Here is a 19,083-nt window from a genome sequence, read left to right on the forward strand (position 1 = left end):
ACTCAATAGCAATGCCTTACACTCTGATGGAACATGGACCTCCGGCGGTTCTTCGGGTCTTCTGCTACGACGGAGATCTGCGAGTCACCATCAGAGAGACGCGTTAGAGTCGCCCCAGGGACTGTGCCCCAGGAGCGGGCTCCAACGGTCAAGTTAGATCAGCTAGAAGATCTGAGATGGTTCTCCATAGCTGGAGGGAACCATCTTGGTGCTGGTGGTGTGGTGGCTGACGGCTGCGAGTGACGGCTGAGCCACCCGACCAGATTATAGTGGCGGCCGAGCCATGGGGAAGTCTAGTGGAAGGGTCCCCTCCATGGAGGAGGTACTGTTCATTATATAGGGGACAATTAGGTCAGGCCTTGGGTCTGCCCAAATCAGGCCCAACTAGCAAGGAGTTAGGCAAGGCCGCCCGGAGGCGCCGGGCGGGGCTGGCGGACGCGCCCCAGGCAGGGCTGGCGGGCGCGCACCAGAAAAGGATGGCAAGGGAGTGTCATGCGAGGGAGCGCCTGGCCGAGCCGACAGGAGAGTCCCCAGCAGGGCTGGCAAGGGAGTCCCCAACAAGGCTGGTAGGAGCGCGCCAGGCCAGGCTGGCGCGCTAGAGCAGTCTAGGTCATGCTAGTGGACCATATCCCATCACCTGCAAAGGTGGGCTTAATCTTCCCATCCTTTATATCTTGCATATACTTAGGGCAGCTTCGTTTCCAGTGGCCCTTTTCGTGGCAATAGAAGCACTCTGCTTCCTTGGGATCGGAGGAGGGTTTAGCAGGGCGTGCTTTGGTCCCACTAGAGGATGAACCATCATGGGACTTTCCCTTTTGGTGGCTCTTTGAGGGATCCTTCCTTTTCTTTCCCTTCCCTTGGCCAATTGCCATCACAGGAGTAGCTACAGTAGGGGATGGTGCAACAGATTTGTCTTTGAGGTTGCTCTCAGCAGTCCTTAGCAATCCTTCGAGCTTGCTCAAGGAGAACTCTTCCTTGTTCATGTGGTAGGTCATTCTGAACCGGTTGTAGCAGGAGGGAAAGGAGTGGAGGATTATGTCGATAGCCAAATCCTCATCAAACTTAACATTAAGTTTGAGAAGACGATCAACATACCTCTTCATTTTCTGCAAATGAGAGGTCAGGGATTCTTCACTCCCCATCTTAGCGGTGATCATGTTAGTAATGATCTCATAGTGCTCTTGCCTCGCGCTTTGGTGATACATGTCCAACAAATCCCAATCAATTTCATACGGATACATGTCCTCATAGGACTTTTGGAGTTCGAGGTTCATGGTGGCCAGCATGATGCAATGAACTTTCGTAGCATCACGCTCGTGGGCCTCAAAGGTGGCCAAATCTTCAGGAGTAGCAACATCCGGGATGATCTTTTTAAGCTTTTCATCGAGGACATATTCTTTGTCCTCGTAGCGTGTGATCATGCGAATGTACCTCATCCACTCGTTGAAGTTTGACCCATCAAATGTCACATTTTAACATAGGTTCATCAACGAGAATGACCCAGAAGCGTTGTTGTTGTTGTTTGCAGACATCTGAAAAAGAAAGGAGCAAAGTTTGATTAGAAATGAGTCCCTAATTAAACACCCAAATGAGAAATTAGGGCTAGGACCCAACAACATTATTTACAACTTAGAAAGTGATGCCGTACTCTAAAAGTAAATAATTTGAAGGTAAGTGAATGATGATTCACTAATGCTCACCATGAAAAATGAAAAAGAGATTTAAGTTTTAAATGTATTTGAAAACTCCTAGATCTTTGAGATTCATTGAACTTTTCAATGGCATGTTTAAATCTCGATATGCACTTCAAATTTGCGACTGGGATGCCGAGGATCGCAAACAAGTTGTGAATAACCATACGAATCAACATGGTGCACTCAATGTCTCAATCACCTAATCAATGTGCCGGTAAACCACACACACTCCATTGATCTATGACAAACATCGAGTCACCCTTCACTACCAATGTCAACCCCAAATTAGTGTGCCGGTTAACCACATGCGCTCCACCAATGTTTGACAAGGGTACAAAGTGTAATTCCATGGATTAGCATAATTTTCACATTTTACCCTAAAGTAACTAAGATTGGGAATTTGTAAAACATTGTAGTTACTTTGTATCTTTCATTATACTTTTAATGAGGAGAGGATTGCCCTATCCAACCCGTTCGACTAACGACCCTCCACTAGTCAAGCAAGCGGTGGGTGTGAGTGCACCCATTAAGCTCCATTTTATAGGCAACAACCTTATACCCACCTTATAGATTGGCTTCGTGAATGAGGCCTACTAACGGTAAGACTATCATTTTAGGTTATATATATATATATATATATATATATATATATATATATATATATATATATATATATATATATTAAGCTTGTAATAATATAATAGTATAGAGTTGAATTTTAAACTTGTAAAATTCTAAGGGTTTGAAATTTAAATTATTCAAAATTAAACTTTTAATCATAAAATTTAAATTTCAAAACTTGAGGACAAGTTTTGAACTTTTCAAAACACAAGGGATCAAATAACAAATAATACAAAATAAACAATTAATTTTATAATTATCTATATTTGACCTAATCCAATTTTAGTCACAAGATAATTACCAAATAATTTAAATAATCCATATTTATCATATAAACAACTATTATTCAAAAAATTTGAAATTATCTATTGTTTTGGCAGGGATAATCATTCAAATACAATTAAATTTGGATTTTATCTTCAAAAAACGATTTAGGCATTAATCCCATGACAAAACAACAATAAAATCCCGAAATATCCTCTGTCTGATGCACAAACTCGCCGAGTCAGACTTGGACTCGCCGAGTCGGGCCAACTCGCCGAGTCCAGATACTGACTCGCCGAGTTGAGTCGAGAAAAGGCAAGAAAAAACGATTTTCAATAGTTAAACAGTTAAAGCATCACATACAACTGAAACCAATCAAGGCTCTGATACCACTGATGGGTTTTAGGTATAAGAACAATCCTATGTGCTCATATAAACCCTAATGCTTGGATCTAGGTTTCTTTATTGTACGTGCTTTGAATCCAAGACTTGCAACCCTAGATCTATCATATATATTTCGAAATCAACATCATAAGAACAAATCTAAGTGTTTACCTCTTTCAAGTTGCTTGAAATCCTTGGAGTCTTCTTGATCTTAAGCTTAGAGTCACAATTGTAACTCCTCTAATGGTTCACAAACCCCACAAGCAAGAAATCAATATGAGAGAGGGTGAGAGATGCTAAAATCGGACCTAGGGTTCTCTTGGTATCAAGTGTAGCCGATTTTCATAGCCTAAGGGTCATACTTATACTGTAGGCTGTTAGGGTTTCAGTCTAAACCCTAATGGACAACTTAGCCACCAAGAAGCCCAAGGAACCTTATGGAATAAGGCCTTGGACGAAAATATGATGGATCCCCATCATAATTTCGTTCTCCCTTTAGTCCTTTAGGTTTCCCAGCCCAAAACTCAACTATCATACATTTGACAGTTTATGCCCCTTTATTTAATTAATCTCTTTTAGTCACCAAATTAATTCCTAATTAATTTATGACCAATACTAATTAAATAAATATGATTTCTCCTTTAATATATTATTCTTATAATATATTAATAAACCATAATATTCTCTCTCTCTCTCTCTCTCTCTCTCTCCTTAAATTACCTTGTCAAGTTGCTTTGGTGAAGGCAACCCAAAAGGACCATGCACAACCGGGTCAAATACATACCAAATATAGTTACGGGCTTAGACACTAATCCAACAATAAATTCACAGTGAACTTGCGAAATTGATCTCATAAAGGCTTTGAAAATGGCTCGATGCACAGTGAACTGGGAAATTGATTTCATAAAGGCTTTGAAAATGGCTCCATGCCTCAGGGCAAGAATTATGGCTCCATTGAGTTGACATTCGTGTGTATTCTTAGTTTTTGAAATTTAAGTATGTACGTGCAGCGTACATACTTATACACCTGGCATACTCACCAACCATGACTTTCGTTCCAAATTTATCACTTAATCCATTAATACTTGGATCCAATCTCAGATCTGACTTTCCCAAGGTGGTTAATCACATAAAGTTGCCAACTTTATGTGTATACATGGCTAAATGGGACTCTAGAGCTCAAAAGAGCTTAATACTTGACTTAATACATGTGTGGAACCAAAACCACCATAAAGTTTGCACCTTTATGCCCAAAGAACCCATGATATATCCAGACCTACAATTCCAAGCCTAAAAAATGACTTTAACTCCCAATCATCAACCAAAAGGGGTCAAAATGACCAAAATGCAACAAGAAAAAGATACATGAAATGAAAAGGCAAGGTTTGAACTTTATAACTCCTAAGCTACCAAAAGGAGATGCAAATGTTAGATCTCAAAGCTTTCCTTCAAACAACAAGTCTTCAAGTTTCTCCTTCTTCTTCTAGATCCACAAACCTTCCACAAATCTCGCAAGAGCTTCATGATCACCAAACATGGGCTAGGGGGTCGGATTAGGGTTTTTAGACCATGGAGGCTGACTTAGAAATGACCAAAAGAGGCTATCATAAAGCTTATATAGGGCACAACACAAAAGATTAGGGTTTTCTAACTAACCATCGTACGCCTAACGTACGAGGCCTCGCACCCCACACCACCCTTCGCATTACGCCCAACGTATACCTCTTTACACCAAGCATACCGACCTGGGTAACCGTACACCCCACGTACTCCCTTGGTACGCCCCGCTTACTAAGGTTCCCTCCAAAACCCTAAATACTCCGAATGCTGTAACTTCCTCGATCTAAGTCCGTTTCCAACGAACTTTATATCAACGGAAAGGTGATGAGAAGCCATAGGCTTCTAGCAACCCATCATAGCCTTGAAGTTCCCTAAAAAAACCCAAAATTCATACAAAACCGAGATAACAAATTACGATTATGCCCTTGGGTTCCGAAACACCATCCAACACTCGGATTACTTAGACTTTATCACCCTTATCCAAAAAGGGCCAAATCCTTTCTTCCCCAAGCTCCCAAGCCTTATGATAACTGATGATTGGGCCACAACCCCGAGTAATGAAATGATTCGAAACCGAGTGTTACATCCTACGTGAGACAATAATTAATGAGGTATGCGGGGTTAATGCTTGTGGCTACTGCGACCTCAGGTACTTGGTTGCTTGGGTCTTGTGTTTCGCTTAGGTATTGTGTTCTGAATATCATAACTTCTTCATACAATCTTAGATTTTAACGATCTTTATATCTACGCATTCACATTTAAGTCTGCTACAACTTTCGTTTAGAGAACTTCTGTTTAAATGTAATATATTTTTACTTACGATATTTATATACATGCGTTTTTTCATAAATGTATGTATGAACATTTTTACATGAAATCGTAAGTAAAAACATATTACTTTTTAATGGGAGTAATCTAAAATAAAATTATAGTAGACTCAAATACGAACACATGGATATAAAGATCATTAAAATATGATATCGTAAGAAGAAGTTAAAAGGTTCATAACACAATACCTAAGCACCAACCAGTTGAGGTTGCAATGGCCATAAACATAGACAACTCTAAACACTTTATTAATGATTGTCTTATAAAAGATGCCGTGAAAAAAAAAATTAAAAAAAAAACCGTTTATAAGTACTGAATATGTACAAAAACAATAATGACTTATTTTGCAACAAAAAAAATTAGGACTAAATATGCAAAAAAATATTAAAGACTAAATGTGTATAAAGTGTGAAATATATTACCCTGTTAAGTTATTTTTTTAGTTTATCTGTAGTAGTTATCATAAAAACTAAATATGTCAAGTTAAACAAGTCGATTTGACAAATATAAACAAAAAAATATCTTAAGTGACCAAATGTTAGGAATCAAAAAGTATATTATATCTTTTCTAGGTCATTATCTCTTTTGAAATTTAGTAAAATAAATAAATAAACAAATAACAAAATTTAAAAATTAAATCGGTATGCGATAAGATGATGCAATGCAGTCCGAATGGCCCACTTTGCTTTTACAATTTACATCGGACAACTTGACGAAACCCACCACAGATTTAAATCTTTAATAGAAATGCACGTTAGCAGCACCATCATCACCACCACCGCCGCCGCTATCCAACGTAAGCTAAGGAGTCGGAAAGCAGTCAACGTCGTCGGAGACGATGAAGTGTGTGTCTTGCAAAGATGAGTACGGCGCTGCTGAGGCCGGCACGTGCAGAGAGTGCTACGAGGAGGCGAGCGAGACTGAGGAAGAACTGAAGCGTGAGATCGAAGAATTAAAATCAAAAGTTAACTTTCTCCGTTTTTGGTCCCCTGTGGACTCCCGCTCCCACCATTACCACCGATCTACAACCCCATGCTTCACCGACGTACTTCTGGTGGCTTTTGACGAAGATTCCGGCAAACCTGTGGCCAATTCTGTTCCTGTTCCAGCCAATAAGGCCGTTCTGGTCAGTAATTTATCCGAAATTAATCCACTGTTTAGACTTGCTGTAGAAACATAATAATTTCAAATTCACCAAGTGATCATGATCCAATCTGGTACTGTGCTAGCAGCCTAGCTTTTGTTAGGTATAATGTGGTTAGAATCCCGTCTGGACAAGTGGACAGTGTAGTCATTAATTCAATTTTGAAGGTTGAATTGTCCTTGACGCCTCAAATTGGAACAAGGAAATGAGGGAGTAGCTAGGGTTTGTTCAACGAATATGGATTAAGATTCATTTTTCAATTTCCTAATGAAATATAAGGATCCTTAAGGCTACCTGGGTACGGATCTAAAAGTAATTACATCTTTTATCTTTGTAGTTTGTGGAATTCAATCTGATCTTTCCAGTTTCATGAATAAATTGGAATCAAGATATAAACACATAGACAGTCAACACTTTAAGGAATTCAAACCGGAAAGATGAGCTTTTAATGAAGTTATGCTCAATGAGTAATTTAGCTCTTCCATGGATTCAGCTGATGAAAATAAGGATGGTGATTGGTGAGCACTACAGGGTTGGTTAAGTGAATGATATGCTTTCAAAATTCATGAAGCACTATGGTGTTAAGTGAAGTGTCATTGTAATGTCTAATTTCATGAAGCATTTTGGTGTTAGGTGAATGATATGCTTTCTGTTAATCCTACTAATTTATTGTTATATATATCTGCAAAGAGACCATGCGGTGTAGACCATATCCACAAACCACAAGTATTGACCTAAGAGCTCATATGGATATAGGAATGTGAGGGCAATTTTGGTCTTTTATAAGCAAAAGGAGAATAAAATTTATATTTGCAAAGTTAGAAACAACAACATACTTATCTCAGTGTTGTAAAAATCAGCCTAGGCTATAGGGTTAGGGTTTTTGATAACCAACAAAAAAGCCGGTTTTGGTCAAACTTGGTCAAAATAAAAGGTACATTGCCCATATCGGTAAAAAAAAAAGGCAAAGTACATTGTCTTTCCCGCAATTTGCACACCACAATAAAAAGGTAAACTCAAGTTGAAAAACAAGAGAAAGGTACTAATGCTTTGTTTATACCGATGAATTGGTTGTGATTTTATATTATTTTGATGAACAGACGAGTCGTTCCCCAGTATTCCGAGCCATGCTTGAAACCGAAATGGAAGAAAGCCTGAGTGGGACCATCAAAATAAGCGATGTATCATATGATGCTCTGCGTGCATTTGTGAATTATTTGTATACAGCGGAAGCAAGTCTTGATGATGAAATGGCATGTGATCTTTTAGTGTTGGCTGACAAATATGAAGTAAAACATCTCAAGATTTACTGTGAGAAATTCTTGATTTCGAAACTCAACTGGGAGAGTTCGCTTTTAAGCTATTCGTTTGCTCATCAGCATAATGCAAACAACTTGCTTGATGCCTCATTATCGATAATTTTGGATAACATGGAGAAGGTAAGTAAACGTGAAGAATATATGGAGCTTGTGGAGAAAGATCCACGGATTGTTGTGGAAATTTATGAAGCATATTTGTCTAAACAAGTTAATACCGCTGCTGCTGCTGCTGATAGCCATGAAGATAAGGTAATAAAACGCCGTTAGATTGTTACATGAGTGTATGGTATCCGTTTTGTTTTGTTGTTTTGTTTTTTTGTTTTTCTGTTTTTGTTTTTTTAGCATAATCCATAACGTAGGAATAGATAATCTGATAAAGCAAAAGTATTGGGATGAGTTGTTACATTTGATTATCATGTTTTGTTGCCATGTAGTAATGAAATGAATTTCATATTAACTTTTTATATTATACTTATAGTTTTGACTATACGCAATACGTTATTTAATTATAGGCATAGCTAATGGATTTTTCATTTACAAAAATAAAAAATTAAACTTAATAGTAAAAACTTATTAAAACTTAAATAACAACAACAACAAAGAGAATCCCTTAAATAACAACAACAAAGAGAATCCCTGAATGCATTTGAGTGGAAACTGTTTCTAGAAAACATCTCCAGCAAACTATTAAAAAACTTAAATAAGATTATAATAGAAGAATATAGTTTTTAGCATAGGTCTCAAAATCGCGATCCTAATCGTACGATCCTAGGTATACAAAACAAGCCGGATCGATATAATTTGATTCGATTGTATATAAGACTATAGGGAGTGGTGTGGGGGGACTAAACCACTCCCGGAAATATAGTACCGGCAATGCGGTTCGACCACAATGGGGAAGGGGTGAGGGGTGGCTACCTGCCTTCTTTCTCCTCATGTGATTGGATTATATAAGTACTAAAAATTATAAAAAATATATTAAACTTTATGATTTTTAATTCCTTACAAAACCAGTATCATATTTGTATAAAATATATTTTAAAAAATAAAAAATTAAAATTAAAAGGTAGAGAAATATGATAATTTCCTAGCTTTTGATGAGTGAAGGTAAGTGAGGAGAAAACACATGTGACACTAAAAAAGTGAGTGGTAAAATGTGAATATGCCTTCCAGTCTAATGAATTGGATTGCATCGATTGAGCAAATCTAGGGGTGCAAACGAGCCGAGCCGAGCCTGGCCAGGCTCGGCTCGGGCTCGTTTAAGTTATATGAGGCTCGAGCTCGAGCTCGGCTCGATTCGAGCTCGTAAAGAGTTATACAAGCTCGGCTCGAGCTCGGGCTCGACTCGTTTTTATCGGGAGTGCCTAAATAAGCTTAAGCTCGGCTCGAGCTCGTTAAAAAGCTCGTTTACTAATACCCGAAATTCATAATTCCCCTAATATGTTTTTATTTTAATATATATAAGTAATAATAAATAATATTATATAAAGGCTCGTTTAGGCTCGTGAGCCTAATCGAGCTTTGTGACATAGGCTTGAGCTCGAGCTCGTTTAATAAACAAGCTTAATATTAAGCTCGAGCTCGACTCGGGCTCGTTAAAAATCGGTTTCGAGTCGAGCTTTTAACGATCCGATCTCGAGTAGCTCGCGAGTAGCTTGACTCGTTTGCACCCCTAAGCAAATCCAATATTCAATGGATAATTAGATTGGATCAACTCAATCAAAATCCATTGGATCTGAACTAATGAACGGGACAAAAAAGTCTCTTTAAGCAAAATCAATTTAGGCATGTACTTTGTAACAAACAACTATGTATTAGAGCTATTGTAGAAAGAATAATCTTGAAAAAATATCTCATCTAACAATTTAAAAACACTTAAACCTATTTTTATTTTAAATATGGTGTTTGGCACCCTTACCTAACTATTATTTAAGGCGATAATGAATATTTGTTTTGCTGGAATTCTATGGAATTAAGGGGAATTGTAATCCAACTCCACAACTTTTCTATGTTTGGTTCAACTTTTGCGAAAGAATTGAAATTGTATATGAAATTTTTTCCCATAAATGGAGGGAAAACTCATTCCATCAAGAGGAGGAAAAAAAAAATAGTTCCACACAAGTGTTTTAAAGATTCCTGATGTTATTTTAATCGGAGACTCCCACGTACATATTTTTGAAACCAATTATGTTTAAACGAATTTATGTTATGTTTTGACACCATATGTTTACCAAAATGTTTATTTAAATATTTCAAATTTTTATTAAGAATATTTTTTATTTATTTAAAAAAAAGTGTTATAATTTTGATTTAAAATCTATTTGCATGATGGTTAAAAATTATTGATGGTGAAAGATATCCTTCACACTAACTTGATATTTTAAATTGATTTTTCTTAATCATGGTGAAGAACATCAACCCTAGCCTCAATTTTCCTATATCAAGAATGACAAGTTACAATAAACACATTAAAGCTGTGACCCAAAACAAGAAAGTTGGTCTAACAATAATAATTGTTAAACTTGAGTTTTATCGGAAAAAAATAACGTTTTTTTTGAAGAAATTTGTGTATTACAGAAATTTTATCAGCAAACCTACTACTAAAGTCTAAAGATTTTATTAAAAAAATCTTATTTTAAACAAAAAATAAAAAAAATTAAGGGTGCGTTTTGTAGTGGAAATCTGTTTTCATTTTTCAAAAAAATATTTTCAAAAAATAGAATTGAGTTTTTATTTTCAATATTCAATAAAATTTTAGAAAATTCGTTTGGTTGAAAACGATAAAGTTTTTTATTTTCTATCTTAGAGTTTTAGAAAACTTTGAAAAACTATATGAATCATGTTTTTAATTTATATATAATTTTGAAAACAGAAAATTTTTATTTTGTAAGAAGAAACAAAATTCAGCTAAAGCGTTTTAAAATTTTTATTTTTATTCGAAAATTTTCATAAAAAACAAAATTTTTTTAAGGTTTAAAATTAAGCAACGGCTCAATTGAACCAAAACAAACAATTTAAAAAGTAAAGTATCCTGGGTGTGCAACAACAAAATATCAGCGGGCTTCGATCCTTTAAACCCTAATCCTCTTACCATAACGCATTCCCGCCTCATTTACTACCGGAAAACCCTATTTGCAAGAACACATTAGGCCCTGGTTTTACCAAGCCGACGCATTCTTCTTCTCCGGTTCTCCACCTCGACGTCTTCTCCTTTCTCCCCCGACGTCGTCAGCCTGCGTTTCCTCCGACAAGAACTTCCCTAATCTTTGGTGAGTCTCTCTCTCTCTCTCTCTCTCTCTCTCTCTCTCTCTCCTGCAAACGCATTCCCCGCCTTTCTTCCTTCCACGTCTTCTAGTTGCGATTTCTTTTTTTGGACTTCTCTTCGTCCCTTGTCTCTCTAGCTTAGAGCCTGCGATTTCGATTTTTCTCGTCAGCCTCTGCTGGTATAGCTTTGATCTGACTTTTTATGTTGATGTTTAGAGTTTTATGATTTATGAAACTTAAATTTCATTAAATGCTCAATTTCTGGACTCCTTTTGTGCTAATCTGGTTTTACATTCTTTAGTGGCTTCAATGGCTATTAAAGGCAAAAAGTCACAGAAGAAACCAAACAGAAAGGAGATTGTTTCTGTCAAGAGCAAAAAGAAAAATGATATTCTGAGCGAGTCTGATATGGAAGACGAAGAACTGGAACAACAGCAGAGTATCAATAGTGATGAAGGTGGGGATTCGGGGTCGGAACTTTCGTTGGATGGGGATGATACATATGCACGCGATGTTTTAGGAGGCAACGACGATGAAGGTACTTCAATTGTAACTATTGGACTCAAGGATTATGCTTGTTGAAACAATAATCTATCAAAGTGAATTAGGTAAAGGTAACAACTTAAATGTGGCGATGAATCACTCACATACAAGAACTAATTGAACGAACTTTATCTGGAAGTGCGGAAGAAATTGTTCCATATTCACGCACCATATGGGTCAATCTGACCCGTTTGACATGTATTAAAACTTGCATCTTTGACCCAAATCTGTATTGAGATGTTACCCAAACTGCCCGATCTGCCTTTGTTGGCACCTCTAGACTTTTTTTCCCCATGTGCTGATGTTCAAAAATATTATAGAACAACACGACAAACTTGGTACTGAAAGGAACAAAAATATGAGGGCAAATATGTAAAAAGTTTGGACTTAATGGGGAAAGCCTCCTTTCCTTTACATCCTTTTATCCAGTCATTGTTTCTGTATTAAGTAAACAAGAAAAACCATAGACAGCTTACACCAACTCTGTGAAGTCAAAAACAAACAATACTTGATGGACATTGAGGACCTTCTTGAATTTTTTTAAAAAACAATCTTTCACTTTAATATGTTATGTTTCATTTTTCAAATCATATAATATACTATGCAATTTGAAGTTGTATTGTATCTATCCCAGTGTTAGTTATTTTTTGGTTGGTTTTATTTGTTTACAGTTAAGGGGTCAGGTTCAGATTCGGAATTGGATTCTGGATCTGATTCGGAATTGGATTCCGGTTCTGATTCCGATCGTGATCCTCAGGCAGAATCTGCAGCTATAGACAGAGAAAGTGCGATAGTACAACAAGAGGGACAAGATGAGCTACAACTTAATATCAAAGAACAACCTGATGAGTTTCGATTGCCAACACAGGAGGTTTACTGCTTTTTTTTTTTTTTTTTCATTTGTGCTTAATGACATGTTATGTTGCATTTACTTGGGTAGTGTTTGGTATATGACGGAATCCAGGATGGAATGGAATGGGTAATTCCGTTGGAATGAAAAAAAACTTGTTTGTTTTGTATGATGGAATGGCATGAACATTCTTAAGGAAATGCGATTCCTTTTACTGTGTCGTTTTTTGTTACTTAGCTTTTTTCATTCTATCATGGAATGGAATGGGAAGTGGCGATATCATCCATTTTATTTCCAAAGTATTTAGTAACAAATCTTTTCAAAATTTCACGATTCTAGTTTATTATCTAAATACAACTAAAAAATATATTTCCTTAAGTATAATCTTATTTGGGTTTTGATGAGTTTTAATTTGCTCAGTTTTTTTAGTTTCATTAATTATAAGAGTATTGTTTCATGCGTTTTAAATCCATTTACTATAGGAACTTGAAGAGGAAGCCTGTGGACCCCCTGATCTCACCGGTCTCCAACAAAGAATAAAAGAGAGTGAGTCTTATCGTGTGATTAAAAAACTCATTTTCCATTTATACCCCTATATTCTCATCTCCATTTTTATAACATATTTTAAATTAAACTGTCCAGTTGTTAGGATTCTCTCAAATTTTAGTTCTTTGAGGCAAGAGGGAGCAACAAGAAAGCAGTATATAGAGCAACTTAAGTTGGACTTAGGATCATATTATGGCTACAATGAGTTCCTTATTTCTTCATTTGTTGAGGTAATTTAAGTTTAAATCTTTGATATTTTGTATGATAATTTCTGCATTTGCCAAATTCTAATTGTTTCTAATTATTACATTTTGTGCAGATGTTTCCACCTGTTGAACTTATGGAACTAATTGAAGCTTTTGAAAAGCCTCGACCAATCACCCTACGTACCAATACATTAAAGGTGATTGATATAAAACTTATTTATTTTTTTGTTTTCTTTTTAATAGCATGGTTTTTGGTATAATACTTATGTAGCTCCAATTTTTGATGATGATATATAGACACGGAGACGAGACTTGGCTGGTGTTTTGTTGAATAGAGGTATCAACTTGGATCCTTTAAGCAAGTGGTCAAAGGTAAGGATCATTCATCTTCTTTTTTTATAAAGTTAGGTAGTGTTTGGTCACGATGGAAGAGAGAAGGAATGGAATGGTTCATTCCATTCCATCACCCCTTTGATTACTGCATAGTAAACACTACCTTATTGTTTTGTGATGTTTCACTAATTGCCCCTTGAACAACAACAGGTTGGCTTGGTTGTATATGATCATCAGGTGCCATATGGTGCAACTCCAGAATATATGGCTGGTCATTATATGGTACTTATTTCCTAGTTAAATTTTTTTTATTTTTTTATTTTTTTTATTTTTTAATTTTGTAAGATTTGCTTATTTCTTCTAACTTTTGGTTTTGTTTACTCTTTATAGGTGCAAAGCGCAAGCTCTTTTCTACCTGTAATGGCCCTTGCTCCTCAAGAGAAGGAACGGATTGTTGATATGGCGTAAGTATCTAACATATTTTTACATTTTATCTCCAAAATACCTTCAAAACTTGTTACACTATAAAAAAAGATTTAAAAGCTTTTGGGCGTTTGGAAGGAATTTGTTATGAACTGGACTTATAAGAGCAGATTCAATAACACAAAAAGCATCCACAACTTCAAATATTGATTGATAACCTCAAATATACCCAAAAGATTACAAGAACTAAAGATAGGTTGGCTGATTCGAGATAGCTACTCTCCCAAGGAATAAATTCCAGATTTTAACACAGAAGATTGATACCTCACTCCGCATACTCACAACCCTCTTATACTAACTGAGTAACTGACCTAACAAACTATAAAATACCTAAATTGCCCCTGAACTAATGAGATTCTCTTCATTTATTGCATTTCCCATATTGCCCTTGCCTAGCCTATGTGACATAAGTTGATGCATAACAGCATTGTAATTCATTTCAGTTTTATTGATAATTAGCTTTTATATACTTTCTTTGTTTTAATACACATTTTAGTATCAGATTTGAACCTGTATGCCTATCTGCTTTTTGAAAAACAACTTTTACTTGTTGTAGGGCATCTCCTGGTGGTAAAACCACATACATTGCAGCTCTTATGAAAAACACTGGTATGCTCTTTCTTTTCACATTTACACAATTTCTTTGTGATGTCATTTGGATATAAAATATATTTTATATAAATTTTATCTAATTAACCAACCACCCTATGATTAGGTATTATTTATGCTAATGAGATGAAGGAGAAGAGGCTTAGTAAACTAACATCTAATTTACAACGATTGGGTGTTACAAATACTGTAGTATGCAGCTATGATGGGAAGGAGGTTAGTTTTTCTAACTTATATATATATATATATATATATATATATATATATATATATATATATATATATATATATATATATATAACTTAATGAGATGAAGCTTAATACTACTGATGTTAATGCCTTAATGGGACATAAGTTGCTATTTTTTGTGCCACCCAAAAAGGCTACAATCTCTCGTCTATTCAAAAGATGTGAAAGCCCTCATCCTCATCACTTCATCATTGGAAATTGCTCTAGAAATATTGTTCAGTCTCATATTTTTATATTGAGTTTCCATTTATGGGCATTTTGGTAAATGATTCACTTTTTTTTTTGATTTGATTTGATTTCAGCTCCCAAAAGTATTGGGACATAACACAGCAGACAGGGTTTTGTTGGATGCCCCTTGCAGTGGTACAGGGGTAAGCCTAAAGCATTATATGCTCATATCATATGCTTGTTTCTAGTAATCTAGTCCTTTCTTTTACAGTTTAATAAGAGTATTTATTTATTTATATAATTTTTACAGGTTATATCTAAAGATGAATCTGTCAAAACCTCTAAAAATGCCATTGATGTACAGAACTTCTCACGTCTACAAAAGGTACCCAAAGTCTTATGTATGCAGTATGCTATTCACTTTTACACACCTCTTAATATTCTTCTAGAACTTTATAAATGTCATAAATTAGTGAGAGAAAGTTGCTAAGTTATGTTGTTATTATTATTGTTGTATAAGAGCTCCATTTTAAATTTGTTGATTTGCAGGAACTAATACTTGCAGCAATTGACATGGTGGATGCAAATTCAAAATCAGGGGGTTATGTGGTTTACTCCACATGCTCCTTGATGGTTATTGAGGTATCATTCTTTTTAATTATTTTCAAACATCTTTCTTTTATCCAGACAATAAACACTTTATTGTGATCTTGCAGAATGAAGATGTTATAGACTATGCACTGAAGAAGAGGGATGTAAAACTCGTGCCATGTGGACTAGATTTTGGTCGCCCAGGGTATTTTATTTATTTACTTTTTAAAAAAAAAATTTGATGAATCTTTTTGTCTTAAAGAATTTGTATTTTTTGTATGTACTATGTAGGTTTGTTCGATTTAGGGAACGCAGATTTCATCCATCATTGGAAAAGACAAGACGTTTCTATCCACATGTTCATAACATGGATGGCTTTTTTGTTGCAAAGGTATCCCATTATATTATATTATATTATATTATATTATACATACACAATAGCAACAACAAACCAAAAGTATGATGTCACAATGCTGTGGTTGGGTAGATTTTTTAAGTAGAATGCTTTAATGCTAAATAAAATTAAAAAAAAAAACCGAAAATTCAAAGATGTAATAGAAAGAAATGAAAGTAGGATGCTATAATACACTAATACATAGATGTACATTGCTATTTTATGCATATAGCCCATATATTAAAAGTATATAAGTTTATATAAAAATTCAACGCGATTCACAATTTTCTTTTATAAATCCATATTTTGGGCCCATTTAGTTGAGTTAAGTTTTGTAGTGTTTTTTTGAACTTGTGAAGATTTTTAAATACCCACACTTGGGATTTAACTATTATTGATGTTTATGAGATTATAAAATTTGACCAAACAAATACGATAAGTCGTAGTAAATGGTTTATAAATGTAATAATTTGTATTCTGAATGGTTGTAGAGTTATTAATGAATCGGTGGTTTATGTTTATTTATGTTGATATTATTATTGCAGTTGAAAAAAATGAGTAATTCAAAGGGAGTTCCTGGAACATATTCTGAAGTACAAGAAGAAGAAGAAGAAGAGGTGGAAGAAGGTTCTGAAATCATGGAAGAAGAAATTCCTCAACAAAAACAAAAGAAAGAGGTTCTGAGAAAAGAGAAAAAAAACTCAAATGATGCTTCTCTTAAAAGAAAAAAACAAGAAGAAAAACCTGCCACTTTTGAGAAGAGGAAGAAATATAAACCTCCTCCTAGAGAAGAGATCTCAAAAGCCAGGTACATCCTCTCTCTCTCTCTCTCTCTCTCTCTCTCTCTCTCTCTCACACACACACACACACACACACCATATATGTCTCTTTGGTATTATGTTATATAAGGCAACTGGATTTTGAAAATTACAAATCGGTTATACTTTCATTATTTTACACTTAACTAATTCCTGTAGTGATTAAATCATTATAATATACTCCTTTCGACCTTTTAGAAAAGGGCAACTGTTTTATCAAATTAGCAGTAGTGGCTTATTTGAAAAGTGGTGAATGTAACTTTTGAGGATGATTGTTTTTTGAACGAATAAAAAAAATATAGTTGTTTAATTGTTGTAGAAAAAATAATTTAGTGGCTAAATTGATGAAGCCTTGAAACTGCTTTTTGCTTTTCTGTATTTTAAGAAAAAGAGTGATGTAATAATTGTGTAGATTCTTGATATAGAAAAAAAGTTGAAAGTAATAATATAAGTAAATGAAAGTAGGATGCACAAAAATAAATAGAATTATTAAAAAATTAATGTGGTTTAATAATTTTGTATCCATGAATATGATGCTTATGGTTATGGTGATGCAGGGAAGAGAAGAGAGAAGCTCTAAGAGAAGCAAAGAAGAAAACAAAATCCTCAATCAAGAAAAGGTAGACTAGACCCAGACCCAGACCCATTTAGTTCTGCCATGGCCAAAATTTTGTTCCAAATTATATATTTATTTATTACTTGATGTTTTATTTCTTTCTTGTTATTTATATTATATTATAATAGAATCTGTATTGTATTTGGGTTTTGTTTTTAATTTAGCCAGGTTAATTTTTATGGATTCTATTATTGTCCTTGCTTTTTATTTATGCTCTCCATGCCCCCCTTGTTTCCACATTGAATGATTTTACCAAGTATTTACTTATTTATTTAGACGTTATTAGAAAGCAAATCAAAGTCTTGGTTTGGTTTTGCTTGAAAGATAGGATGACCACTCTCCCTCACTCTTTTTGTTTTGTTAATTTAGTTTACAGTTTACTAAATATGAAAGTCTTGCCCATATATTCCTTTTTTTTGGGACAAAATTGCAAAAATGGTCCTGTGGTTGTCAAAATTCTGCAATTTTGATCCAAAAAGGTTTGGTGGTGTGTTAGAGGCCTAATTTTGGATCTTTTTAGTGATTTTGGTTACCATACATTTGAAAAGACGAATATACCTTTATATTTGATTCTTTATTTATTTATTTATTATTTTTTTGTATTGTTTTTATTAATAAAAATTAAAAAAAAGAGTCTCCTATCTCTTCTATCTTAATGCTTCAACCACCACCAACACCCTTTGTCAATATATATATATATATATATATATATATATATATATATATATATATATATATATATATATATATATATATATATATATATATTTCCAACTTCACCTTCCTCTACTACCATTGCAGTTGAGAAAACACCATTGACCATCTTACCCGCTACAAATCACCATACTTACACCACCAAAAAACCCACCTTCATCACCCTTGTATCGTCGAGCATCACCTCAGCTGACCATTATACCTGTTACAAATCACCACACTACAGAGCAATACCTCATCGAGCCTCCTTATTCACCAAATGAGAATGTCGGTGGTTTGCCACCACTATCTCAACATTGTTTCCCATTGGAATTCATCCAGATCGAGATATAAATCTGGATTGAGAAAGCTACGGCCACCACTAATGAAAGAGAAAGCAATGAACATTGGTGGCGGAAGAGGGACAAATCTATTGCATCGGTCTTGTTTTGCATATCTAGAAAACGGAGGGATTTTGTAGATGAGAACACTGTTGACATCGACAGATCTATGGATGGTCAAATTTTTAAACGGAGGGTAAGAGGTGTGTTAGGCGTGTCAAACCCAACAAATAATAGAGATACAAAGGACTCCAAATACACTGTTTTAATGCACTAAAAAGTAGTACACGACAAGCAGGGTTGAACCATAGAGACATATGATAAAAATCTATACCTCTTTGTGTAAGGTATTTTGGTCACAAATTGGGATTTGTTTGCAAAAGTAAAATAATAAAAATAACAATCTATTTTGAAAACATCTAGAAAATGAAATAGATTTGTAAACAAGTTGTTGAAATGGTTGCAGTTCTAGTTCTCAATGTTGACATTTAACTTGATTATGACTTGATGTAATTCATGATTGTTATTTTATGTTGGTACTGAAAGATATTAACACGTTCTAATA

General features: G+C 35.0%; 2 protein-coding genes across 2 annotated transcripts; both read left to right on the forward strand.

Moving 5' to 3' along the window:
- The first annotated feature begins 6,051 nt into the window (after positions 1-6,051).
- LOC111911017 (BTB/POZ domain-containing protein At4g08455) lies at positions 6,052-8,271 on the forward strand. Its single transcript, XM_023906787.3, has 2 exons — positions 6,052-6,477; positions 7,596-8,271. Exons 1-2 carry the CDS (start codon positions 6,190-6,192, stop codon positions 8,079-8,081), a joined length of 774 nt encoding a protein of 257 aa, XP_023762555.1. The 5' UTR covers positions 6,052-6,189; the 3' UTR covers positions 8,082-8,271.
- Positions 8,272-10,850: 2,579 nt separating this feature from the next.
- LOC111911016 (26S rRNA (cytosine-C(5))-methyltransferase NOP2B) lies at positions 10,851-17,670 on the forward strand. The gene is made up of 18 exons (XM_023906786.3): positions 10,851-11,083; positions 11,380-11,616; positions 12,293-12,492; positions 12,954-13,017; positions 13,114-13,247; positions 13,337-13,420; positions 13,521-13,595; positions 13,767-13,838; positions 13,947-14,020; positions 14,596-14,648; positions 14,755-14,864; positions 15,200-15,268; positions 15,376-15,450; positions 15,615-15,707; positions 15,782-15,861; positions 15,948-16,047; positions 16,596-16,858; positions 17,426-17,670. Exons 2-18 carry the CDS (start codon positions 11,388-11,390, stop codon positions 17,490-17,492), a joined length of 1,842 nt encoding a protein of 613 aa, XP_023762554.1. The 5' UTR covers positions 10,851-11,083; positions 11,380-11,387; the 3' UTR covers positions 17,493-17,670.
- The last annotated feature ends 1,413 nt before the right edge of the window (positions 17,671-19,083 follow it).

This window comes from Lactuca sativa, chromosome 1, assembly GCF_002870075.4.
Source record: "Lactuca sativa cultivar Salinas chromosome 1, Lsat_Salinas_v11, whole genome shotgun sequence".
In the NCBI taxonomy this organism is placed as follows: domain Eukaryota; kingdom Viridiplantae; phylum Streptophyta; class Magnoliopsida; order Asterales; family Asteraceae; genus Lactuca; species Lactuca sativa.